At 36.5% G+C, this 21,879-nt stretch overlaps 1 protein-coding gene across 1 annotated transcript in view; it reads left to right on the plus strand.

Annotated features, from left to right (window-relative positions):
• TMEM131 (transmembrane protein 131) overlaps positions 1-21,879 on the plus strand; it is a 245,818-nt gene that overhangs the window by 167,983 nt on the left and 55,956 nt on the right. Inside the window, exons 9-18 of the mRNA XM_002928116.4 lie at positions 1,294-1,444; positions 1,548-1,604; positions 2,583-2,644; positions 11,524-11,632; positions 14,744-14,852; positions 15,660-15,813; positions 15,906-16,076; positions 17,116-17,226; positions 17,320-17,454; positions 20,499-20,603. Coding sequence (XP_002928162.3) covers positions 1,294-1,444; positions 1,548-1,604; positions 2,583-2,644; positions 11,524-11,632; positions 14,744-14,852; positions 15,660-15,813; positions 15,906-16,076; positions 17,116-17,226; positions 17,320-17,454; positions 20,499-20,603 — 1,164 coding nt within the window. The remainder of the gene's footprint in view (positions 1-1,293; positions 1,445-1,547; positions 1,605-2,582; positions 2,645-11,523; positions 11,633-14,743; positions 14,853-15,659; positions 15,814-15,905; positions 16,077-17,115; positions 17,227-17,319; positions 17,455-20,498; positions 20,604-21,879) is intronic.

Genomic DNA, 21,879 nt, shown 5'->3' on the forward strand with positions numbered 1-21,879 from the left:
TTTAAAAAAAAAATATGTAATGGATGGTTCATTTATATCCTTTCATAAAAATGTTTTATCTCGAAATTATGTTATTGTTTGAAAAACCTTTGGGAGAAATAGTATATAAAACAATGCTTCAGAAGATTAACTGTAAGCTATTCAATTTGTATTCTAATTCTAAATAAAAGAACTAAGAATTTACTGTGAAATATAATTGGTATCTAATAAACAAACATAAGAGAATTCAGATTTCTAATTAGTTAAGAACTATAATGAATGGTAGCAGAGATAGCATAATGTTTTAATACTCCCAGTGGCTACAAGGAAAGATAAAGTTATCCTTATTCCTACAAACCTAGAGTAAGAAGAAAGTCAATTGGCCTTGACCTCACCCTCAGCAGTGTACATAAGAAAAGCCCAGAGACCAAGTCAGCTCCCTAGAGATGGGGAAGTAGATGGTGCATCCCTAGTGGCCCCAGGAGGGTTCCAATCACTTCTTTCCTACTTTGAGGCTAAAAAGTTAAGAGAATAGAGGTAAGTGAAGACCAAAAATTCTGTGTCACAGGGATCTCCTCAAATATGCCAAAAGGTGTTCGCAGAGAAGTTCTGGTGGTCCCAAGGAAGCCAGATTGTTGTAAAACCAGGAAAAGAATTACATCTCAAAATAAGTTTTTTTTCCCAATTAATCTTCCTTCTAGTGTATTTCTGAGTGTTCTCTCATTTACAGGCCTGAAAATGTTTGCTATCTTACTTGCTAAGAGCCTTACTGAAAGCAGTTGGTGAACTCTAGATTTTCCCAGGAAGCTTTGTTGTGTTCCATTTTAAATGAAAGGGCAGATGGGTCTAAGCTCTCTAAGTTACTATTTAAAGAGATTCCTGTAGACTTCTGGAAAAGCATTTCCCTCCAACGGTGACGTGTCTATTTGTTAGAGAATTTTAGGACTGAATTATATGCACAAGCATCATGTTAAAGAATAAATGACTTTACAGATTAATTCTGTCTTTTAATGATAATTTTGCAACTGGCAATTTATTTTCAGATAATTTTATTTCTTTCATTTGCTCAATTTTACAATACCATGCTTCACCAATTCTAAGATGTGCTTTTTTTTTTATATTTAATGTTCTTGAAAATTGGAGTGTGTTACAATCCATGGAATATATTTGTTTAAGTGGCAATGTATTTTTTTTTCTTAGTAGGTATATGAAATAATAATGCATCTTTCAGTCATTCTCATCTTATTCACTAAACTGTGGTGGTTTTGCAACATTACAAAAGCTGTGCTACATTATGGTCTGTTAACTTGTCAGGAGATTCCTCCTTATGAAACCAAGGGAGTGATGAGAGCCAGCTTTTCATCCAGAGAAGCAGATAATCACACAGCCTTCATCAGAATAAAGACGAATGCTTCAGACAGCACAGAATTCATCATTCTTCCAGTTGAGGTAGAAGTTACAACAGGTTAGTAGGAAACCAAAGGAGCTGCAAATGTGTTTGTTTTGTTTTCAGTACATCTTACTCTGGACAAAGTAAAATCTGATGGTTTACTTTTCTCTCTTCCAAGCTCCTGGAATTTATTCCTCAACCGAAATGTTAGATTTTGGTACACTACGAACACAAGGTAAAGAAAAGAGACAGTATTTTTCTAAGTCTTTAAAAAAAAAAAAAAATCTCTCTATTCAGTGCTGAATGGCTGGCTCTACTTTAGCTCCTTGGTAACTCAGCTTTGAAAGTTACCTTTCAGTGGGTTATATGATCTCGTAGAAACCTACTATTGGGAACTTAGAGCCCTCACGGGTTCATACCCCATTCCTCTGAGGGACACCATTGCTTACCAGGTGGGAAAGCAAGATCATGAGATAAGTGAAGTCTTCTAAACAGAAGATTGAGGCAGAAGGTATAGTTTCTGAGTTTTTGAATCTAGTTTATCACATATTCAGTTATGCTGAATCTTTTTTTAATAGCAAAATAAAAGAAATAAAAGGCTTTATTACTGGATTCTTACTTAGAAATGGATTATTCTGTTATATTATTAATTTTATTAATTAATATTATTAATTATTCAGTTAAATTATAATAACATAATGTTAAATTTTGCCCTAGATGGTCAAAGAAAGTATTCGAATTCTAAAATTGAAATCACTGAAGTTACGGATTTATTAAGGAAAAAATGGAAATACTTATAACTTGGGATTTCTGTGGCCATGTATAATTAGAATTTGGTTGTTTAAGATTGAAGACCCCTTTTCGAAAATTAGATTTGGTTCTAATGTGATAATTTCACATTGCACATTATTAATTTGCTTCCTTATGCTTTCCTGGAAAACTAAAAGAGTAGTAATAATGTCTAATTCCTCTGAAATATGTTTTGTTTTGTTTTTCTGGTTATTTAGGAAGGGCAGTTCTTATAATACATAGTATCCTATGAATAAAGTGACAGCTGTCTAGGGGTTAGGTGGGATCACATTCTTTTTATTAATGTGATTGTAGTTCTTTTTCACATTCTGGAATAGGTTCAATCTGATACCTAATAAGGTAAAAATTCTAGCTTGCTGTAAAGCACAACTGTTAAAGAAATATTTTTCTTCAATTTTAACAGATCTACCAAAAGTTTTAAACCTTCATTTACTAAATTCAGGAACAAAAGATGTACCAATAACAGTAAGTTTTTACCTGTTTTCTCCTAATTTATATATTGTTTTTAAACTTATGACAAAGTTAAAAATAATTAAACTCTTACTCTAAAGGATTCTGTTTTATGGTGGCCTAGTGACACTTGGGTTCTAAGTGTGATGTGAGAAACCTATTCTGTCTCTAACCACCAGATTTTAAAGATGAGAAGGAAGATAGGTGATCAGCCCCAAGCTAAGTCTGAACCAAAGTCCCTGAGGTTGTTCTTCAGGCGGAGTCATATAAGAGGCTTGTGGATTCTAGGAAATCCTAGGATGTGTGCCGTGTGCAAAGAAAAACAGGTTATAAGGATTCCATCAGGTTTAGTTGTTAGACATAAGGTATGGGTAAGTAAAAAGGGGGGGAGGGTTCAGATGAGTTGGGAAGAGAAATAATAATAAAGCAAAGAGATATGGTAGGTAACGTGAGAATGCTGTTAATATTTGCCCAAGGTACCCTCTTAACTGGTAGCTACTACAGCGTACTAGATAGCAGACAACAAACCAGGGTCGTCTCTTCCCCTCACACATGCACATTGAACAAGTGACTTTTAGGCCTCACAGTGGAATTGGAGAGCCATTATACAATTTTAGGGGGAAAAAAAGAGAAAGATATCCGAATTTTGCTTTGGCTCACAACCTTACCTCCTGGTGAAGTCCCCAAGATACATATATAGGGAATAATGGAAAAAGAAAGCAGTATATTTTTATTGTAACCTGTGCTAATGTCAGAAGCCTAAATTCAGAGAACTCTGATAAAATGAGATACATCAAATGGGCATGAGACTTAAGGGAACTTTGTCTCTCCATGGCCAAACCCAGAGTTTACAGCCAGCTGGTAGAGTAGACCAAAGAGAGGAGAGTTTACAAACCCTAAATAAGGGAGTGAGAGACGGTCATCCCAGGTAACCATATTTTAATGCACAGTAACTATGCTTACTGGTCGTAGTCCAGGCAGTGTCCTGCTGTCTGACCTAGTATTTCTTCCTGCTAGGTAGAAGAACTGGGGGAATGGGGTCTGATAGAGAGCTTCCCCCACTCTACAGTGGGCTGAAACCCCCCTTGGAGTCCCTGCCTGTCAACTGTTGGCAGGCTGATAGAGACCTGTGATGCAGTTGCCTGGGTCTGCTGTGGTTCACACCCGTTCTCCTCAGGGGTTCTCAAGGGTTGGGACCTCACCACAGATGACAAGGGACAGCTGTCTTGACCTGGCCACCGTGATGCCATTGAAACAAAACACAAAAGCATGAGGAGCAGCATAATATCTCTTGTTCTTTTTATTTTTCTTCTTAAATAGCAACTTTAGTGCATATAATTTTATATGCTTGCTTTTAAAAATACATTCATTTTTTTTTATTCAGTGACTTGATTTTTTTAATTCAGTTTTTGAAAAGACTGTCATCAAAGTCTCTATGGAATGAAACTAATAGCCATTTTTCAGTAATGACCTTTTACATAAGAAAATATTACAAGGAATGTTTCTGTTGTACAATTTCTTTGTAATTCCTATTTATAGCAATAATTAATTACATGTTCCTAAATACATAATGCTGATTGTTACTATATTGAGGGGCTAGGGACTGGTTTTGTCTCTTTAACTGTATTGACATTTTCACAAGTCTGTGGAAAAATGAGCAAAATAAGAACAGTGTCAATGTTTATAAAGATATGAGTTGTATGTATGTTAATATGAACACCCTTCTGGACAAGGACTCTTCTTCAATAATACGCTTGTTTTCTTTGTTTGACGTTAAAATAGCTACTGTCTACAAAGGTGGTGGATAGTTGTGTTGTTGTTTTCAAATAAAATGAGTTGGGAAGTATTCTCTCCTCTTCTATTTCTGGGGAGAGTTTGTGAAGGACTGGTATTAACTCCTCTCAAATATTTGATAGAATTCACCAACGAAGTCCTCTGGGCCTGGGCTTCTCTTTGTGGGAAGTTTTAAAATTCAGTCTCTTTAGGCCTATTCAGATTTTCTGTTTCTTCTTGCCTCACTTTCAGTGACTTATGTCTTCCTAGAGATTTTGTCATTGTGTCTCAAGTTTCTAATTGGCTGGTGTACCAGTGTTCATAGTATTCTCTTACGATTCTTTTGTCCCTGCGAAATAGGTAGTAACATCCCATTTTTCATTCTTGATTTTAGGAATTTAGTCTTTTCTGTATTTAAGAAGTGGTTTTGGTCAGTCTAGCTAAAGGTTTGTGACTTTTGTTGATCCTTTAAAAGAGGGCACTTGGGTGGCTCAGTCAGTTAAGCATCTGCCTTCAGCTCAGCTCATGATCCCGGGTTCCTGGGATCAAGTCCTACATAGGGTTCCCTCCTTGGCAGGGAGCTGCTTGCTCTCTCTCTGTTTCTCTCCCTCTCTCTCTCTCTCTGTTAAATAAATAAAATTGTTAAAAGAACTAATTTTTGGTTTTGTTAATTTTCTCTATTTTTCTTTGTATGCCATTAAAACATCCTTTATTTAATGATTAAAGATGGTAGAGAGTAGGAGATCCCCTTTGTTCCCTTGCCACCATCATTCTCACATTTGCAAACTAAAAAATTAGAAAACCCATTAGTTAGATTTCCCTCCCCAACCATAAATACACACACATTTTAGGTTTTACCAGTCAGTGAAATGCGATGGCCTCAGTATCCCTGCTCTATACTAACATTTTAAAATCTTTCCTTACCTGGAATTGTGATTCTTTTTGTTCAAAATTCTCTGAGTTAGTTTATCCGAGTTTCCTCTGTAATAGCATATAATTCCTTCTGCTAGATTTGTTTAGATTGTTTTGGCTACAACCTACTTATCTTCTTTGAACTTTCTGATACTGATTTCTTCTTTAGCCCGCTTGGCTATATAGAGCACATTTACTTCATCCCTGGTCACGTATGTACCACTCCTCCCAGCCCTTTTTCTCTCAGTAACCTCCAGCGCTTTCTCCACTGGGCAAGCACCTCCTAGCCCAGCCTCTTGGCAGCACATTTGGAGATCCCTCTCTCGCTGCCGACAGCAGCTCTTCGCCTATAGGGCAGACACTGGCTGTCATTGATGGATCACCCGGCTCTTGCCTCAGTTGGAGATGTCAGATAATTTTGTTTTTGTGTGTTCTCCATGCTGTTTGTCCTTGACTGGTTTCTTCTATCTGTGGGATGCCATTGCACAGAGCAGGGTAATTATGGGAATTTTCATGTTGGGCAGACTTCATACCTGCAGTCACTTCTCCAAAGGGTTTAGAGGGTTTAGAGATTTGATGAGAAAATGCCTTTACTTAGCCCAAGCAATCTTGTCTAACTTTTTACATACAGTGAACGGGTCAAAACTGATGAGCCACCCAGTTAAGCATCTGCCTTCAGCTCAGGTCATGATCCTGGGGTCCTGGGATCGAGCCCCACATCAGGTTCCTTGCTTAACAGGGAGCTTGCTTCTCCTTCTGCCTGCCATTCCCCCTGCTTGTGCTTTCTGTCTCTCTCTCTGACAAATAAATAAATAAAATCTTTTTTTAAAAATGTCTTTTTCAATAAACATTTTCTTTAAAAATGAAATTATCAATCATTAAGAATATGAATGAAAACATACCATAGCATTCAATTCAGTTATAACAGAGAAGGAAAGAGGCAGTGTTCCACCTTTCTCTTCAGGAGTTTTAGGATACATTATAAGTCAACATTTTTGTTCTCACTATGGGTCAGGCACTATGCGAGGTTCTTTGCATGGATTACCTTATTTAATACAACAGTCCTGTAACATACACAGGTTCCAGTTTTCCAAAGAAGGAAAATGAATCAGAGCCTTTTTTTTAAAGCAACTTCTTCAATCATAAAAACTCAGAGTTACTTGAAAGTATGTTAGTATATAATGATACCAGTTGAGTCTTTACAAATATATCATTTTTAATTTCATATTTAGCATTTCTAAAAACCTATTGATGTATAATATCTGTCGGTATATCTGCATCTGTAGCTACCTGTGTATGCATTTTTTTCTGATATCCAGAGCCTAAACTCTGCCAGTGTTTTGGTAGTTTCATCTTATTTCCTCATTCATTCTTCCTTTATTCACTCCGTAAATATTTAATGAGCGTCAACTATATGGCTGCCTCTGTGCTAGGTACTGAGAACACAGCAATAAATCAGACAACCAAGGTTTCCACCCCTATTGAGCTCACTTTTTAGCTGGGAGACTGATGACAAGTATACAACATAATTATAAATTGAACCAAGGTCTAGCAAAAAAAGAAACAGAATGGCATGTAAGTGGGAGAGGGAGATGGTTTAGATAGGGTTGTCTCTGAGGAGCTGACATTTGAGGTAATAACTGAGGAGTAAGAAGTTGGGACCTGTAAGAGAAGCTGGCAGACAAAGGTTCCCATCAAAGGGAACAGCAAGTGCAAAAGCCTGAGTCAGGAACAGCTTTGGATGTCGTGGGAAACGAGGAAGGGTTGAATGTAAAAGGTGAGGACTAGAGAGTTTATCATGGCTTTCTGGGCTTTGGGAGGTGTTTAGATTTTATTATAAGTGCAACACCAAATTGCAGAATTTTAAGCAAGGGAGTGACATCATCTGATTCATAGTAGCTACTTTGTGGAGAAGGCGCTGTAGAGAGTTAGGAATCTGTTGCACTGGTCCACTTGAGATGATGTTAGCTTAGACTTCTTACCTTATCAGTCAGGGGACAAGCCCATCTTCCATGGAAACTGAGTTTAAAGAGAGCCTCCTAAGGTTTTTTCCTCTATTTTTCTGCATAATATGCCAGACATAAAGACTGACACATTTTTAGAAGTGTCCTTGCCTTTGTGTGTTTCAAAAATACATAACATCTTAGGATGAGCTAGGCATTACCAGAAGCTGGAGGGTTTTTTAAGTCCTCTTCAAGGAATTCAGAGTCTCTTCATCTTTCTAGATATGGAACTCCTGAAGGAAGTGTCTCAAAATAAAAATTTCTTACCTGCAAATGGACAAGATGTACAGGTTCAAGCCTACCTGACATTGATTGTCTGTAATGCAGCTCTGAGAATATGATTTTCCTCAACACATCGAAAACATTAATGCGGCATAAATGATGGAATAAATTTGCTTGAGGTATCTTAAGAGGAACATTTGCATGAAGTTTCCTTGCTGATGATGAATAAAAACCAGATATATTTGTCGGTTTTACCACTGTCAACTTAATTGAGCTTTAGTGATTTTGTGTACCTGTTGTTAAAAATACAATTGTTACATTCTGAAAGGTTATTTTCCTTACTTGCTTAAATGTTTTTATAAATAGTTTTAGAGTGTCCTGGGCCTTTGAATCTCACTTGAGAGTTACTGAGCTTTAGTTGGGTATGAATAGCATGAGAAAAGGCTAGAACTATATTTAGAACATGTGCAAGCTGCCTTTCCTGGGAATCTTGCCATACTTTTTCCGCTTCTCAATTATCTTTAGTAAGCAACAGTTAGTGACTGATACTAAAACAGATTGTTAGTGTAAATATGCTTAATACAAGTTAATGATTATGTATTATTTTTCCTTTAAAGCCACCAGAATGAGCCAACTATTTAAGTGTTTTGTTTGTTTGGCTTTGTTTTTGTTTCCTTGGAAATGGATTTTAACTGGTTTAGGGTTGGGTTTTTTTTAATGATAATAAGTGAACAATTCAGATCATTCGTATAAATATAAGTCAGTTGAATATTTGCTTATATTGGTGTAATATATATATAAGGATAATAATACTGAATATAAAAACTTTCCTCTGGTAAGGGAAATCTTAAAGTAATATGTTTCATGTGAGTAAAACATTTTTCATCAAGTATTCTAAGATCTTACTACTTACAGTGACTATATATATTTATTTTTTTATTTAAATTCAGTTTAATTAACATATATTGTAATTAGTTTCAGAGGTAGAATTTAGTGATTCATCAGCTGCATACAACACCCAGTGCTCATTACATCAAGTACACTCCTTAATGCCCATCACCCAGTTACCACATCCCCCCCACTCACCATCCCTCCAGCAACCCTCAGTTTGTATCCTATAGTTAAGAGTCTCTTATGATTTGCCTCCTTTTCTGTTTTCATCTTATTTTTCCTTCCCTTCCCCTGTTTTGTTTAAATTCCACATATGAGTGAAATCATGTGGTATTTGTCTTTCTCTGACTGATTTATTTCACTTAGCATAATTGAAAGTTCCATCCACGTCATTGCGAATGGCAAGGTTTCGTTCTTTTTGATGGCTGAGCAATATTCCATTTTATATGCATATGACATCTTTATCCATTCATCTGTCGATGGACATCTGGGTTCTTTCTGTAGTCTGGCTTTTGTGGGCATTGCTGCTATAAACTTTGGGGTGTGTGTGCTCCTTCAAATCACTGTGTTTGTATCCTTTGGGGTAAATACCTATTAGTGCAATTGCTGGGTCAAAGGGTAGCTCTATTTTTAACTTTTTGAGGAACCTCCATGCTGTTTTCCAGAGTGGCTGCACCAGTTTGCATTCCCATCAACAACTTACAGTGACTATATTTTAATAAATACTATTGCTTAGCTATTTCTGGTATGGTATTGTGCAGGCTGGTAACACTCAAAAAGTGTTGTGGTTGTTACTACTGAACTGTTACCTTAAGCATGTTTGAAAATGGTCAAGATTTCATTGCTGCTCTGTCACATTCAGTAGAGCACATGGAAGTCCTCTGCAAACTACAGAGCTTTATCTAATCATCTCTCTAACAAATCTTGACCTCAGGATAAAAGTAGGTCATTTAAAAAAAAGAATAAAATTAATAGAATTAAAAAACTTTGTAGATAGGTGGAATCTGAGAAAATCTCCAATCCAATCCTGGTCTTTTACAAGCAGAAAAAATAAGGCCCAGAGTAGATGGGCAGCTTACTCAAACTAACACTTCTAGTTAAATAGTTAATATCTTTTTGCTGCATAAACCGATCACTATGGGACTCTCACATATACTACTTTCCTTTCTTTTGGAAGAAGTATTAGTGTAGTGGTATAGTATATGAAACCTTTCCATTTTGTAGTTTATCTCACAGGTCAAACTGCTTTGTTTTATTGTTAAAAATAACACACACATGCACACACAACCTTCAAGGAAGGAAGTTTGTATTTTAAATGATTGCTACTAACAGCAAGCTTATTGATAATAAATGTATCAGTATGAACAAATCCACTTGCAGCCCCAATTAGAGATTCAAAAGCAAATGAGAAATTCAGAAAAAAAAGATAAAATACTGAGAGAGCCTGAGGCCAAGAGCTCAGGCTATTAAGATTTCCAGCTCAGAGAACTGCAGAACCCCCCTAGGGCCATTATTTCAGGCCCAGTAAAGACGAAGCAGCAGTGAGAAGGGAGATGCCCCGCCATCTGGTATAAAAGCAGTATCTGCAATCATGATGTGTATAACCAGCTTTGTTCCCTATGATCACAGACACAATGCAAAAGGAGCAGTTTTTCTTCATACTCTTCTCAGGCGCTTCTTAGGCCTTCATGTAACTGCCCTTCATTCAGTTTAGTCAGATTCAACTTTCAGGGATCAACTCAAAGGGTGGGTAGGGAGCCAGGAGGAAGAACTTGGTGACCTGCAGGGTTCTGACCATGCCGGTGTTAGCAGGTGCACTTGGTGAGTGTTACAGAAGAGAACTGTGTTTTTTCTGTGGGAAGCCTCAGGCTTTGACAAGTTTATAAAGCCCCTGAAAATTTAGCAAAAACCCTAAAAGGGTTTTGAGACCCAAGTTGGATTCTAATTGAATTCTAAAGGAAGATTACTGATCAAGATTTGTGTACAGTACCATGACTTCATTGACGCACGGTTAGGCAATAGGATGCCAAGTGAAGGGCCCAGACCCTGGACCACGTCAGGACACCTGGTTTCCAGCCCCACCTCTTGATGCCTAGCTATTGAAACATCACTCCATATTGCAAGGTTCTCTTCATCTGTAAAACAGGGATCTTTGGGTTCCTTCCAATGAAAAATGCTTTGTGTCGGTAAGGATCATAAAAAAGTAACTAGGGCATCTGGGTGGCTCAGTCTGTTAAGCGTCTGCCTTCAGCTCAGATCATGATCCCGGGGTCCTAGGATCAAGCCCACATTGGGCTCCCTGCTCAGCAGGGGGTCTGCTTCTCCCTCTGCCCCTTCCTCTGCTTGTGCTCACTCTCTCTCTCAAATAAATAAAATCTTAAAAAAAAAAAAAAGTAACTGCAACTTAAAATGCATTTATTTTTCTAGCTTGCTCCAAAAGTGCAAGCTTTTACTGTGTTTGTTATTATAGGTTTAGTTGTTGAATAGAAAGATCTTATTTTTTAAAGTTAAACTGTTCAGACCTCCCCAAGCTACACAGCCCTTCAGCCCACCCCTGTGCAGCCCTGCCTGGTGACAGGGCGCTTGCACAGCCACACCCTAGAGACATAAAGTACCACCAACAGTGGGATCTGTAAAACTACTTTGGCAGAGGGGTACCAGCTCCCAACTTCATGTTCATTCTTCATACAGTCAGGATATTACATTTGGTATTAGGGAGTTAAGAGGGACCCTATCATAAATCTTAACGTCTCCTTCTCTCATATATGAATTGGACACTTGTTTAGAAAAAAAATACCTTTCTTTCCTGTTTTATGTATTCATACCTAGTGTACTAGTTTGTATACTAGGTAAGTAAGTCTATAGTCACTTACCTATCATACACTTTTCCTCTGGCCATCATTTTATTTCATGAAGGTATTCTAATGAATTTAATGTGAAGTTGTGTCAGTTTGGCCTATTCTATTTAAAGGAAGCACATAAAGTTAAACTTTTCCAATTTTGATTCCACTTCGCTTTTCCAGTACACTCTCCAGTATAGTGTAACTGAACCATTGGACTAAAATAATGCTATATATTTTTTTCTGTTTGCAGAGTGTTCGACCTACACCACAAAATGACGCTATAACGGTACACTTTAAACCAATTACATTAAAAGCTTCAGAAAATAAATATACCAAGGTTGCAAGTATTAGTTTTGATGGTAAGTATTCAGCTTTCTCTCTATAATGAAGTTATCTTGTTTTGATAAACCAGAAGGCATGTATATTGACATCTCAATATAGAAACACTGATCATTTTAGTCACATTTTTTATTACTGCTTACGTTGGTTTATCTTCTAAAACCATCACAAACTCTTATTTGCTTCATGAAAGAAAATGTAAGTTCATAAACTGAAATTAGTATTAACAAATACATTAGGATTGGAATTAAATTTTTGTAATCCGGGTTTTCACATATATACCTAGTAAGCTTTGCCTTATTATGAAGTCATTATTTTTTGTAATTGAGTGATAATGTATTTGAATTTCAGAAGCATGTTTGGAATTTGAGAATAGGAATAAAGTATTCTCCGTAACAGTTTCATTTATTGGCTTTTTAAACAAGGCAGACAGTTCTGCCTAACCTAAAATAATAGCCTTTATGATAGTGTTGTCAAATTAGAGAGCTATTATTTCAGACGTGTATATTTTATGTTTTGACATTTGAACATTTGACTTTAACATATTTTAATAGCATTTTCTTATTCAGCTTTGCCCACTTTACTACAACATTTATTGAGTTTGCTGTCACAAAATTTTTTAAATAGTGATTTAATGGCTACTTAACTGTACTTAATGAGAACTGACACTCAAATGGGACTTTTCTCATAAGGGCCCTTTCAAGTGAGGAGCCCCGAAGCTTACCCTTTGGCTTTCTGATGAAGCCACCTCTGCTCATAGCCCACATTTCGCAGCGGCACTCCTCATCAGAAGAGAGCATTTGGGGGCACCTGGGTGGCACAGCGGTTGAGCGTCTGCCTTCGGCTCAGGGCATGATCCCGGCGTTATGGGATCGGGCCCCACATCAGGCTTCTCCGCTATGAGCCTGCTTCTTCCTCTCCCACTCCCCCTGCTTGTGTTCCCTCTCTCGCTGGCTGTCTCTATCTCTGTCAAATAAATAAATGAAATCTTTAAAAAAAAAAAAAAAAAGGGAGAGCATTTGATCACTGTGCCCTACCGAGTGTAGCAGAATACTGGAAGACTCTGAACGGTGTCTGTGAGAACATCTGTGCTTCCTCCTTGTACATGAAGAGCTCTGGGGAGGATCTGGAGCGGTGCAGAGGCTAGGTGCCAAGCTTTAGTGTTCATTCTGTGAGCTCAAAGAGAACTCCTGAAGAAATCAGGATTAAATATGTGGCATACCTTCATAACCCAGCTCTCAAGAAATAGTATTATAGAAGGTTTTGATGCCCCAGTTATTTCCAGATCTGTGATAAATTGTCTTCTCTGTTGCTGGGATACCACAGTCATGTCTACCAGTATCAGCATCAGCAAGTGTGTTCTCTTCTCTCACCAAGCAGAGCAGCTGGTTGTAATTCCTGACCCTGAGAACTTTTTGGATCCATCCCTCTGATAAATTCAAGCAGTGGGGGAGTGTGCACCAAGAGCAGGTGTTCTAGGTAGTTCTTCCAAGCTCTTCTTCTCCAGCTCCTAAATTGACAACCCAGTGAATGTTTCCCTTCTTGAGATAAATGAATGTCAGTAATGTTGGTTCTTCTGAGATCACAGACTCTAAAAAAAAAGTATTTCTTAAATTATGTAACATTAATAAAAGGAAAGGCATCTTTTAAAGCAAATGCTACATTTCTTAAAAATGCTTTTTTTTATCATGGGAAAATCCTTCCACCTTTCACATCCCACCTCCCCTTCTACCACCCCACCCACATGGTAGGAATATTGTACAGCCTCCTAAAATAATAAGCCCAGTAATGGCTACACAGCAAGCAGAAAGAAATGAAGATTAATGGGGGTTTTAAAAATCTGAAATCACTGTCTGTACATGGCCATATACTAGATGTCATACCGTTTTTTTATTTTTTTTTTGTGTGCTAAAGTTGGATAACACACATTTGCAGAACTCACATAAGTTCTTCTCCTAACTAGAAGTGTTCCTGAAGTACCTTAAACGGGATAAAGATAAATAGCTTCTTTATTTGCTTTGAAAGGAACATCTAATGGGTGCCCAGAATGGATCCAACTGAATCTATTTCTGTAATTCCAGATGGAGTTATTCATAATTGCTACAAAATTGAAAGATTTTGCTTCATCTCTGAGGACAATATGATGGCCTGGAGAGTCTTATACTATGAGTTAGGGTTGGCTAAAACAGGAAGTCAGAACTCCCAACACCGGACACTTCCTGTACCATGCTACTTTGCTGATAATTATAACAAGACTCTGGCATACACGGAATGTTATTTCTTGATACAGCTGTCAACCAGTGGTTCTCAGTGGGAGCCAGTTTTGCCTCCGAGGCCAAGGGACATTTGGCAGTGTCCACCGATGTTGGTTGTCTCATCTGGGGGCTGCTACTGCTGTCTGGCAGGTGGAGGCCTGGGACACTGCCGAGCATCCTCCAGTGCACAGGACGGACAGCCCCTGTACCCCAGAAAGAACTAACCTGGCCGGAAATGTTCAGCCCCTGTACCCCAAAAAGAACTAACCTGGCTGGAAATGTTCAGCCCCTGTACCCCAGAAAGAACTAACCTGGCTGGAAATGTTCAGCCCCTGTACCCCAGAAAGAACTAACCTGGCCGGAAATGTTCAGCCCCTGTATCCCAGAAAGAACTAACCTGGCCGGAAATGTTCAGCCCCTGTACCCCAGAAAGAACTAACCTGGCCGGGAATGTTCAGCCCCTGTACCCCAGAAAGAACTAACCTGGCCGGGAATGTTCAGCCCCTGTACCCCAAAAAGAACTAACCTGGCCGGAAATGTTAACAGTGCCCAGTGTGAGAAGCGCTGGTGTGAAGAAGGCCACAGCTTACGGCTCTAGGGAAGTAGCTCAAGCACAGTGTTTTTCCTCCAAGATTGTGTGCACTTGCTAATTCCTTATCTGTTTAATCCCATTACAGGAAAATTAAAATATTTTTCCCTTTTTTTAGATGAAAGAAGTGATATTTGATGTAAAATGCTGTAAAAGTCTCCTGTTTGCCAATCTGAAAGCTCAACTTTGTTTTTAAAAGATTTTGTCAGTCTACAGTCACTCTCATCCTCCTCTGTAGAAACTCTGGTAGCAAAGGTGATAGATGATTTTTTTATGTTTCCTCTTAGCGTCAAAGGCAAAAAAACCATCTCAATTTTCTGGGAAAATAACTGTTAAAGCAAAGGAAAAGAGTTATTCTAAACTTGAAATACCATATCAAGCAGAAGTTTTAGATGGGTGAGTTTCTCTTTAAAATAAGCTTTATAACTTTTCACTAATCGGTAAATTCTGTTTTCCTACTAATTGACCTTAGCAAAAGTAGTAGTCAAATTCACATAAACTCCATGAAATTATTGTTGAAAAGAACAACTTCCACTTTATAGTTTTTACTTTTTTAGAAGAAAAAGATAAGTGGGATGATATGATTTGGGCTTAAATCAAATCTTAGTGATTCAGTAATACAATAGAAAAATGAATCTATGATTTTTAAAAACATTTAAATCACTGGAGCTAATTCCTTTCTGTAATTCCTTTTGTAACATACAAGTGGTTGTGGCTTGTTACTAAAGTATATTGGCACTTGAAACAAAATAATTTCTATTCCTTTATAAACTTGTAAACAGTGTTCTAGAATTACAATTTTTTATAAATGGGTAATAATATATGTAGTTCATTTTTGGATTATACATGAAACAATAATAGTTTAATATCCAACTTGGTAGGAACTCTTTAACAAAGCTGGTTGCAATTAAATGAGAAACATGATTTTTTTTAAGTAGCTTAAAACTTTTCTGTTAATACGTTCTTGATTTTAATTGTTTGATTGCATATAATTCAATAGAGAATAATTCTTTGTATTACATGTCAATGTTTTGCAATCTAAGTTTTGTTTTAAATCATGTGCCCAAGCTCTAAAATATTCATAGTTCTGATTCTCCAGTAATAGGCCTTAATGCTAAATGTAAAATTATTACGACAGAAGAACTTGGATTTTCAATTAACGCATAGAGATAAAAATTATTTATTTTATGTTTTTTCAAATAGTTATTTGGGATTTGATCATGCTGCCACATTATTTCACATCCGAGACAGTCCTGCCGACCCTGTGGAAAGGCCAATTTACCTGACTAACACTTTCAGCTTTGCAATCCTCATTCATGATGTGTTGCTACCAGAAGAAGCCAAAACAATGTTTAAAGTATGTCTGGGAACCCCCATACTTATCATTTTACTGATCTACCAACTAGATGATGCTGACCCATTGTTTTTTTCTCTCCCCTCATTTCCTAGGTTCACAACTTCAGCAAACCAGTCTTAATTCTTCCAAATGAATCAGGATACATTTTTACTCTGTTTTTTATGCCCTCCACATCATCCATGCACATAGATAACAATATTTTACTTATTACCAATGCTTCTAAATTTCATTTACCTGTGCGGGTATATACAGGCTTTTTAGATGTAAGTATGTTGTCTACCTTTAAAATTTAAGCTCCTGGCCATCTTTTGTGTGTTCAGGTATTATTAGGCAGTCATTTTGTACATGCTTTAACTTTGCCATTTTCTGAACTCTACAAGTTGCTCTAATCCCTCCTGTCTGTACTTTCAAGATAACTGGTTTTCAGCCTTCCCAGTCGCCATCTCTTGTGACACAGATGAATCCTTTTGTTACAGTTGACACTTAGATCTTTTCCATGTTGGGCTTTCTCTTGGTTTTTCTTTTAAAGTGTTATAATCACGGGGAAACTGAAAGCAAACTAAGTGGAAGAAAATAATAAGCAGGAAAAAATAATGCAAGGAGGGCAAAGAGGAAACCAGGAAATACAGCATAAAGAAAAGAACCAAATAATAAAGAAGAAAGTAAGGTGATGAAGACACACAGTTGGAATAGCAAGAAAGAATAAAGATCTTTCTAATAGAGAAAATAAGCCAGGAAAAAAAAAATCCAAACTAAGCTATCCTTAGGATAATCAGTGAAAGAACTTTGGATAAGAAATAAGACTGATAAGAAAGATATGAAAGGTAAAAAGAAAATTAGAACATACAGAGATGTAGTTCTCTGAAAAGCCAACATCAATAAGAATGTCAGAGCTGGAGGGACTTTTCAGTATTATCCTACTCCTTCTTCATTTGTTTTGCTTGAGTGATTACATATTTTTGGCTGCTCTCATGACTACATAATGTTTACTGAGACCGAGGACTTTTTGCCCAATCCACTGGGGTTTTACTTACCCTTCCCTAGTACTTTAGCTTCCTGCTTCCTTTACGTGCCTTCAGAGGAGAAGGGACTCTCCATAGAGACTATGAATGTCTTCATTTCTGATTACTGAAAATACTTCATTGTATAGAATTCTGAATTATATTTTATATTTGTGTGTATATGTGTATATTGACATAAAATATAGAAACCTTAGTATGTCCATATAGCTACTTTCTCTTGATAACATGCTTTTATAAAAGTGTGATTTAATGTTTGATCTAGCCTTTTATATCTTTTCAGTACTTTGTATTACCCCCCAAAATAGAGGAACGTTTCATAGATTTTGGCATATTGAGTGCTACAGAAGCAAGTAATATTTTATTTGCAATTATAAACAGCAATCCAATTGAGGTAAAAAAAAATCTGTTTTTATTCTAAATCACATTTAAGTATTTTATGCTCGTGCCACAGTAATCCCTTTCATATCTTTCTCTTTTTTTTAAGTTGGCTATAAAAAGTTGGCACATCATAGGAGACGGTTTATCAATAGAACTCGTAGCTACTGAAAGAGGCAACAGGAGTACAATCATTGCAAGCCTTCCAGAATTAGAAAAATCCTCTTTATCAGACCAGTCATCAGTAAGTAAACTTTCTTATTGTTGCCTTAAACTTAGTTGTATGTCTAAACCCCAAACAGGCGCCTGGGTGGCTCAATTGTTAAGTGTCTGCCTTCGACTCAGGGCGTGATCCCAGGGTCCTGGGATTGAGCCCCGCATTGGGCTCCCTGCTCTGCTGGGAGCCTGCTTCTTCCTCTCCCACTTCACCTGTTTGTGTTCCCTCTCTCACTGACTGTCTCTCTCTCTGTCAAATAAATAAATAAAATCTTCAAAAATAAATAAAAATAAACCCCAAACAAAAGACTATTCCTAAGACACAGTTCTACCTTGTCATAAAAGTTCTATAACAAAGAAAATTTAATCTTTTTGTAATACAAGTGTCATTACAAGAGAAATTCACTTTAGTACTAAACTAACCCTGTGTTCACTGAATTTACTTGGCAAAAGAGATAGCCCTCCCTGCACATTGGTAGAAAGTGTTTTCAATTATACAGAATATTTCTGGCCGGTTTTCTGTGAGACAAACCTTGTTTGATCCCTTTGTAGATCTGCCCATGTACTTTTACTCTGTCATAAATATGTACATTTGGTCATAAAAGAGCGTGAAACAATAAAAAACAGATATATCAGTCAAAGCCCTTACCCCTACTGGAAGTGGAACTTGGAGTTTATACCAATTCAGAACAGAATGAGTAGAATAACCTTGTGTGAGAAGGAGCATGACATATCTCATCTGTAAGTTAAGGATAGAATTTCTTGTGGCAGTCGTACAAAACAAAGAGAAAATGTCCTTATGCACTGAGATGGTTGACAAATACACTTCTGTGGAATGCCATAAGCTATAAAAATTTATTTAAATACCTTGTGCCAGAAGGACCCTCCAAAATAACTATTTTAGAGGGCATTTTGGCAATATGTACCACTCCTGAGAATTCTTCCCATGGAAGTAATTTAAAGAGCTAAAAGCTCACTGGTATAAAACTGTGCTGCCCAAGACAGTAGCAACTAATTAACATGTGGCTACTGAGCCCTTGAAATGTGGCTAGTCTCAGTTAAGATGTCTTGTGTCAAATACCCACCAGATTTGAAGACTTAGTTTGGGATTGTAAGCTGTTAATAATAATATTAAAATATTGATAATGTTTTAATATTGGTTACATGTTGAAATGTTAATAATTTAGATATATTAGGATAAATAAAAAGTATTAAAATTTTTTAAAAAGAGCTGAAAGCTGTGAAAATGAAGGTGTTTGTAATAGTGTTATTAATAATTTCAAATACGTGGGAACAGTCAGATACGTAAAGTAAATCATGGGTAAAACCTGGGTGGCACAGCGGTTAAGCGTCTGCCTTCGGCTCAGGGCGTGATCCCCGCGTCGTGGGATCGAGCCCCACATCAGGCTCCTCCGCTATGAGCCTGCTTCTTCCTCTCCCACTCCCCCTGCTTGTGTTCCCTCTCTCACTGGCTGTCTCTATCTCTGTCGAATAAATAAATAAAATCTTTAAAAATAAATAAATAAATAAATAATTATAAATACGATTGTGTGTAGGAACTTGGAAGATGATTTATGAAAAAGTGGAAAACTACTAAATAAGGTATATTCTAATTGCAGCTATGTAGCATTCAAGCTCCATAATATTTGTGAACAGTGGTAATTTATGGCTATTTATATTTTAATAATTTATAATGTTTTAAATTTGATTCAAAAATAAAGCCTCCTTTTAAAACAAGTATATGTCCATGAAAAGTAATATTTGTCACTCCAGCTGGAGTTTTATTTTTAATAAAAATAGAATGCCGGAAAAGGGTAATAATTAAGCCAGCCATTAATGTGTTCCTTTCAAGCAGTAAAGTTAGAGTAAAATCGTATGTATATCTACTTCCAGCTGTTTGAATTTTACTGTTTCCTAGTAAGACATTATAAATCTAATGATTCTAAAAATCTGGATCATTTCTTAGCAATAAATAGCATATGTTAACACATACTATTTAAATTTGAGAGGTCCATTTAATAACATAAAGCCCATTTGACAATTTAGAGTTTTAGAATTAGCTTTTATATAAAACTATAAATTTAAAAACAAGGGACAGAAAGATGAGATCATTGTTACGAACTCTTACAATAGGAAGTTGTAGTGAGGTGCCAACTTCAAAATAGCAACTCCACGAAATGATTTTTTTTTTTAAGCTTATAATGCTTTAAGTTTCAGCTGTTTTCCCAAAACGCAAAGCTATGAATTAAATTATCATCCTGTTCCTTATGAAACACACATTGCCAACAATTCTTTGTTCTTCAGACCCGTGTTCTGATTTGGGCCTTCCACACAGTAGAGTAGAAAGCATTAGAATTAAACAAAACCAACACAGAAAATACTTCTTTTTTTTTTTTTAATGTTTTTTTTATTATATTATGTTAGTCACCATACACACAGAAAATACTTCTTAAAAGGAGAAAGTGAGTGTGTTTAGTCAATCAACATTTGTTATTTTAAGGTAACTATGAATTCTAGATAAAATTAATAAAGTGCAACTTCACAAAATGAATTACTTTTCTTTGGAAATTTCACAATTGAAAAGTGCTTGACAGAAGGAGAGTGGACAACCACTGTCCCACACCACACACAAAAATCGACTCAAAATGGATGAAAGACTTAAATTTAGGACTGAACCCATAAAACCCCCTAGAAGAAGGGGTAAGTCCCTTGACATCTGTCTTGGTGATGATTTTTTTGGATCTGACTCCTTTTGCTCCGGCCCTCACCCTCTCTGTCGGTGCAGGTACATGTGTGATACGTGAAGACCATACCCCTTTCCGTCTTGGCAGATGGGAATCTGTTCCTCAGGGAGCCAGTTTTCTTGGTGGCCCGTGGAATAAATGTAGTAAATAAGCATCTAAGAATGGGCATTATTTTGAGATATTTGTACAAGATGGTATTATAATTCAGTGTCACACAGTATATGTTAGAATTTGGAGGTCAGGTCGTCACAAATAGTGTTCTTTACCGTTTTAATAGGAAACTGCAGCTAACAGGGCTGATGAATGATGTCATTTCTACCACATACAGGTAATATTAGCTTCAGGCTATTTTGCAGTGTTCAGAGTCAAACTTACTGCAAAAAAACTGGAAGGGATTCATGATGGAGCCATACAGATCACCACAGACTATGAGGTAAAGACTATGAGATACACGTCATTGTGGTTTTTCTGATAATTCAGTCTTTTTTTGTTTTTATAGAAACAACTGAGTTTACTGATAAAGTTATAGTTTACCTGTTTCATACCTTAAAAACTGAGCTTTTGAGAATAGTTACAAAATCTTGGTGTTCATTAGCTCCTAATTTTCTGATAAAACCCAAACCTCTTAACTAAAAACAACTTCAGAAAAATAGCTTTGGCACATTTATAATTGCTCTGTTGGAAATCTGCTAGCACATAGTTATAGCATTGCACAGATCCTGACTGAAATTCCTGAATGAGATCACTGATTCTTCTGCAATCATTAATATACTACTGTGTAATATTTCCAAAAAGGAAGATGCAATCAAGAAATCACATCTTAATTTGAGCTCTTACTGTTGTATTTATGTGAGTCATTCTAAGTCAAGGGCAGAGTGAAGATCATTGAGCTTTTTTGAAAGACTCTTTGTGGTGTTTAACATGTTGCATTCAATGAGATTTTTGAATGGATATATTTCTGCCACACTTAAGTATTTTAATTTAATATTTACAAGTTCTTCGGGAAGTCGAACACTGCTGAACGCAACAGTTGCTTCCGCTGGTCTCCTTACTGTTTTCAGCACATACAGCCCCCACATGAAAGAAAGCTAATTCAGAATAAATAGAACTGGTCATTTAATAATAATTGTATAAATCATATATAATAATAATGATAGGTTTGTTGGGAGTGTGTCAACTAATTACCTCCAAAAGTGAAAAATTCATGTTTATCACTCATGAGAGAAGTAAGTACATTTCATAGCTAAGACAAATTTTTGTTAGTATGGATAAAAATGAGAATTAGGAAAAAATAAGTACTTTTGTGAGTTACATACAGAGTGTGAGTTGATATTCAACATCTATAATGTTCAACTCTTTTAAATTAAGTTGATGTTAATTTATTGCTGCATACAAAAATACAGAACTATATAACTCTAGAAAATGCTAAGTGTCGCATACATTGTTTTAGGAGTACAATTTGACTTTCTTAAATTAGTAGTCTACAAAATTACCTATATTATGAAAAATCTATTCTCCATTCCTTCCCCATTGTTTCATCTTATTTACCATGTTTTCAATGAATCCCTGAGAAATACATGGAAATGTATTTCAGAGCATTTTATGGAGTACATTGGTCAAATTAAACAGTTTTCGTGGGTAATTTTAATATTGCTTTTGAGTTGGTTATTACTAGTATAAGTCCCAAGATGACTTTTTTTATATCCTCA

The sequence above is a fragment of the Ailuropoda melanoleuca genome, chromosome 4 (assembly GCF_002007445.2).
Source record: "Ailuropoda melanoleuca isolate Jingjing chromosome 4, ASM200744v2, whole genome shotgun sequence".
Lineage (NCBI taxonomy): Eukaryota > Metazoa > Chordata > Mammalia > Carnivora > Ursidae > Ailuropoda > Ailuropoda melanoleuca.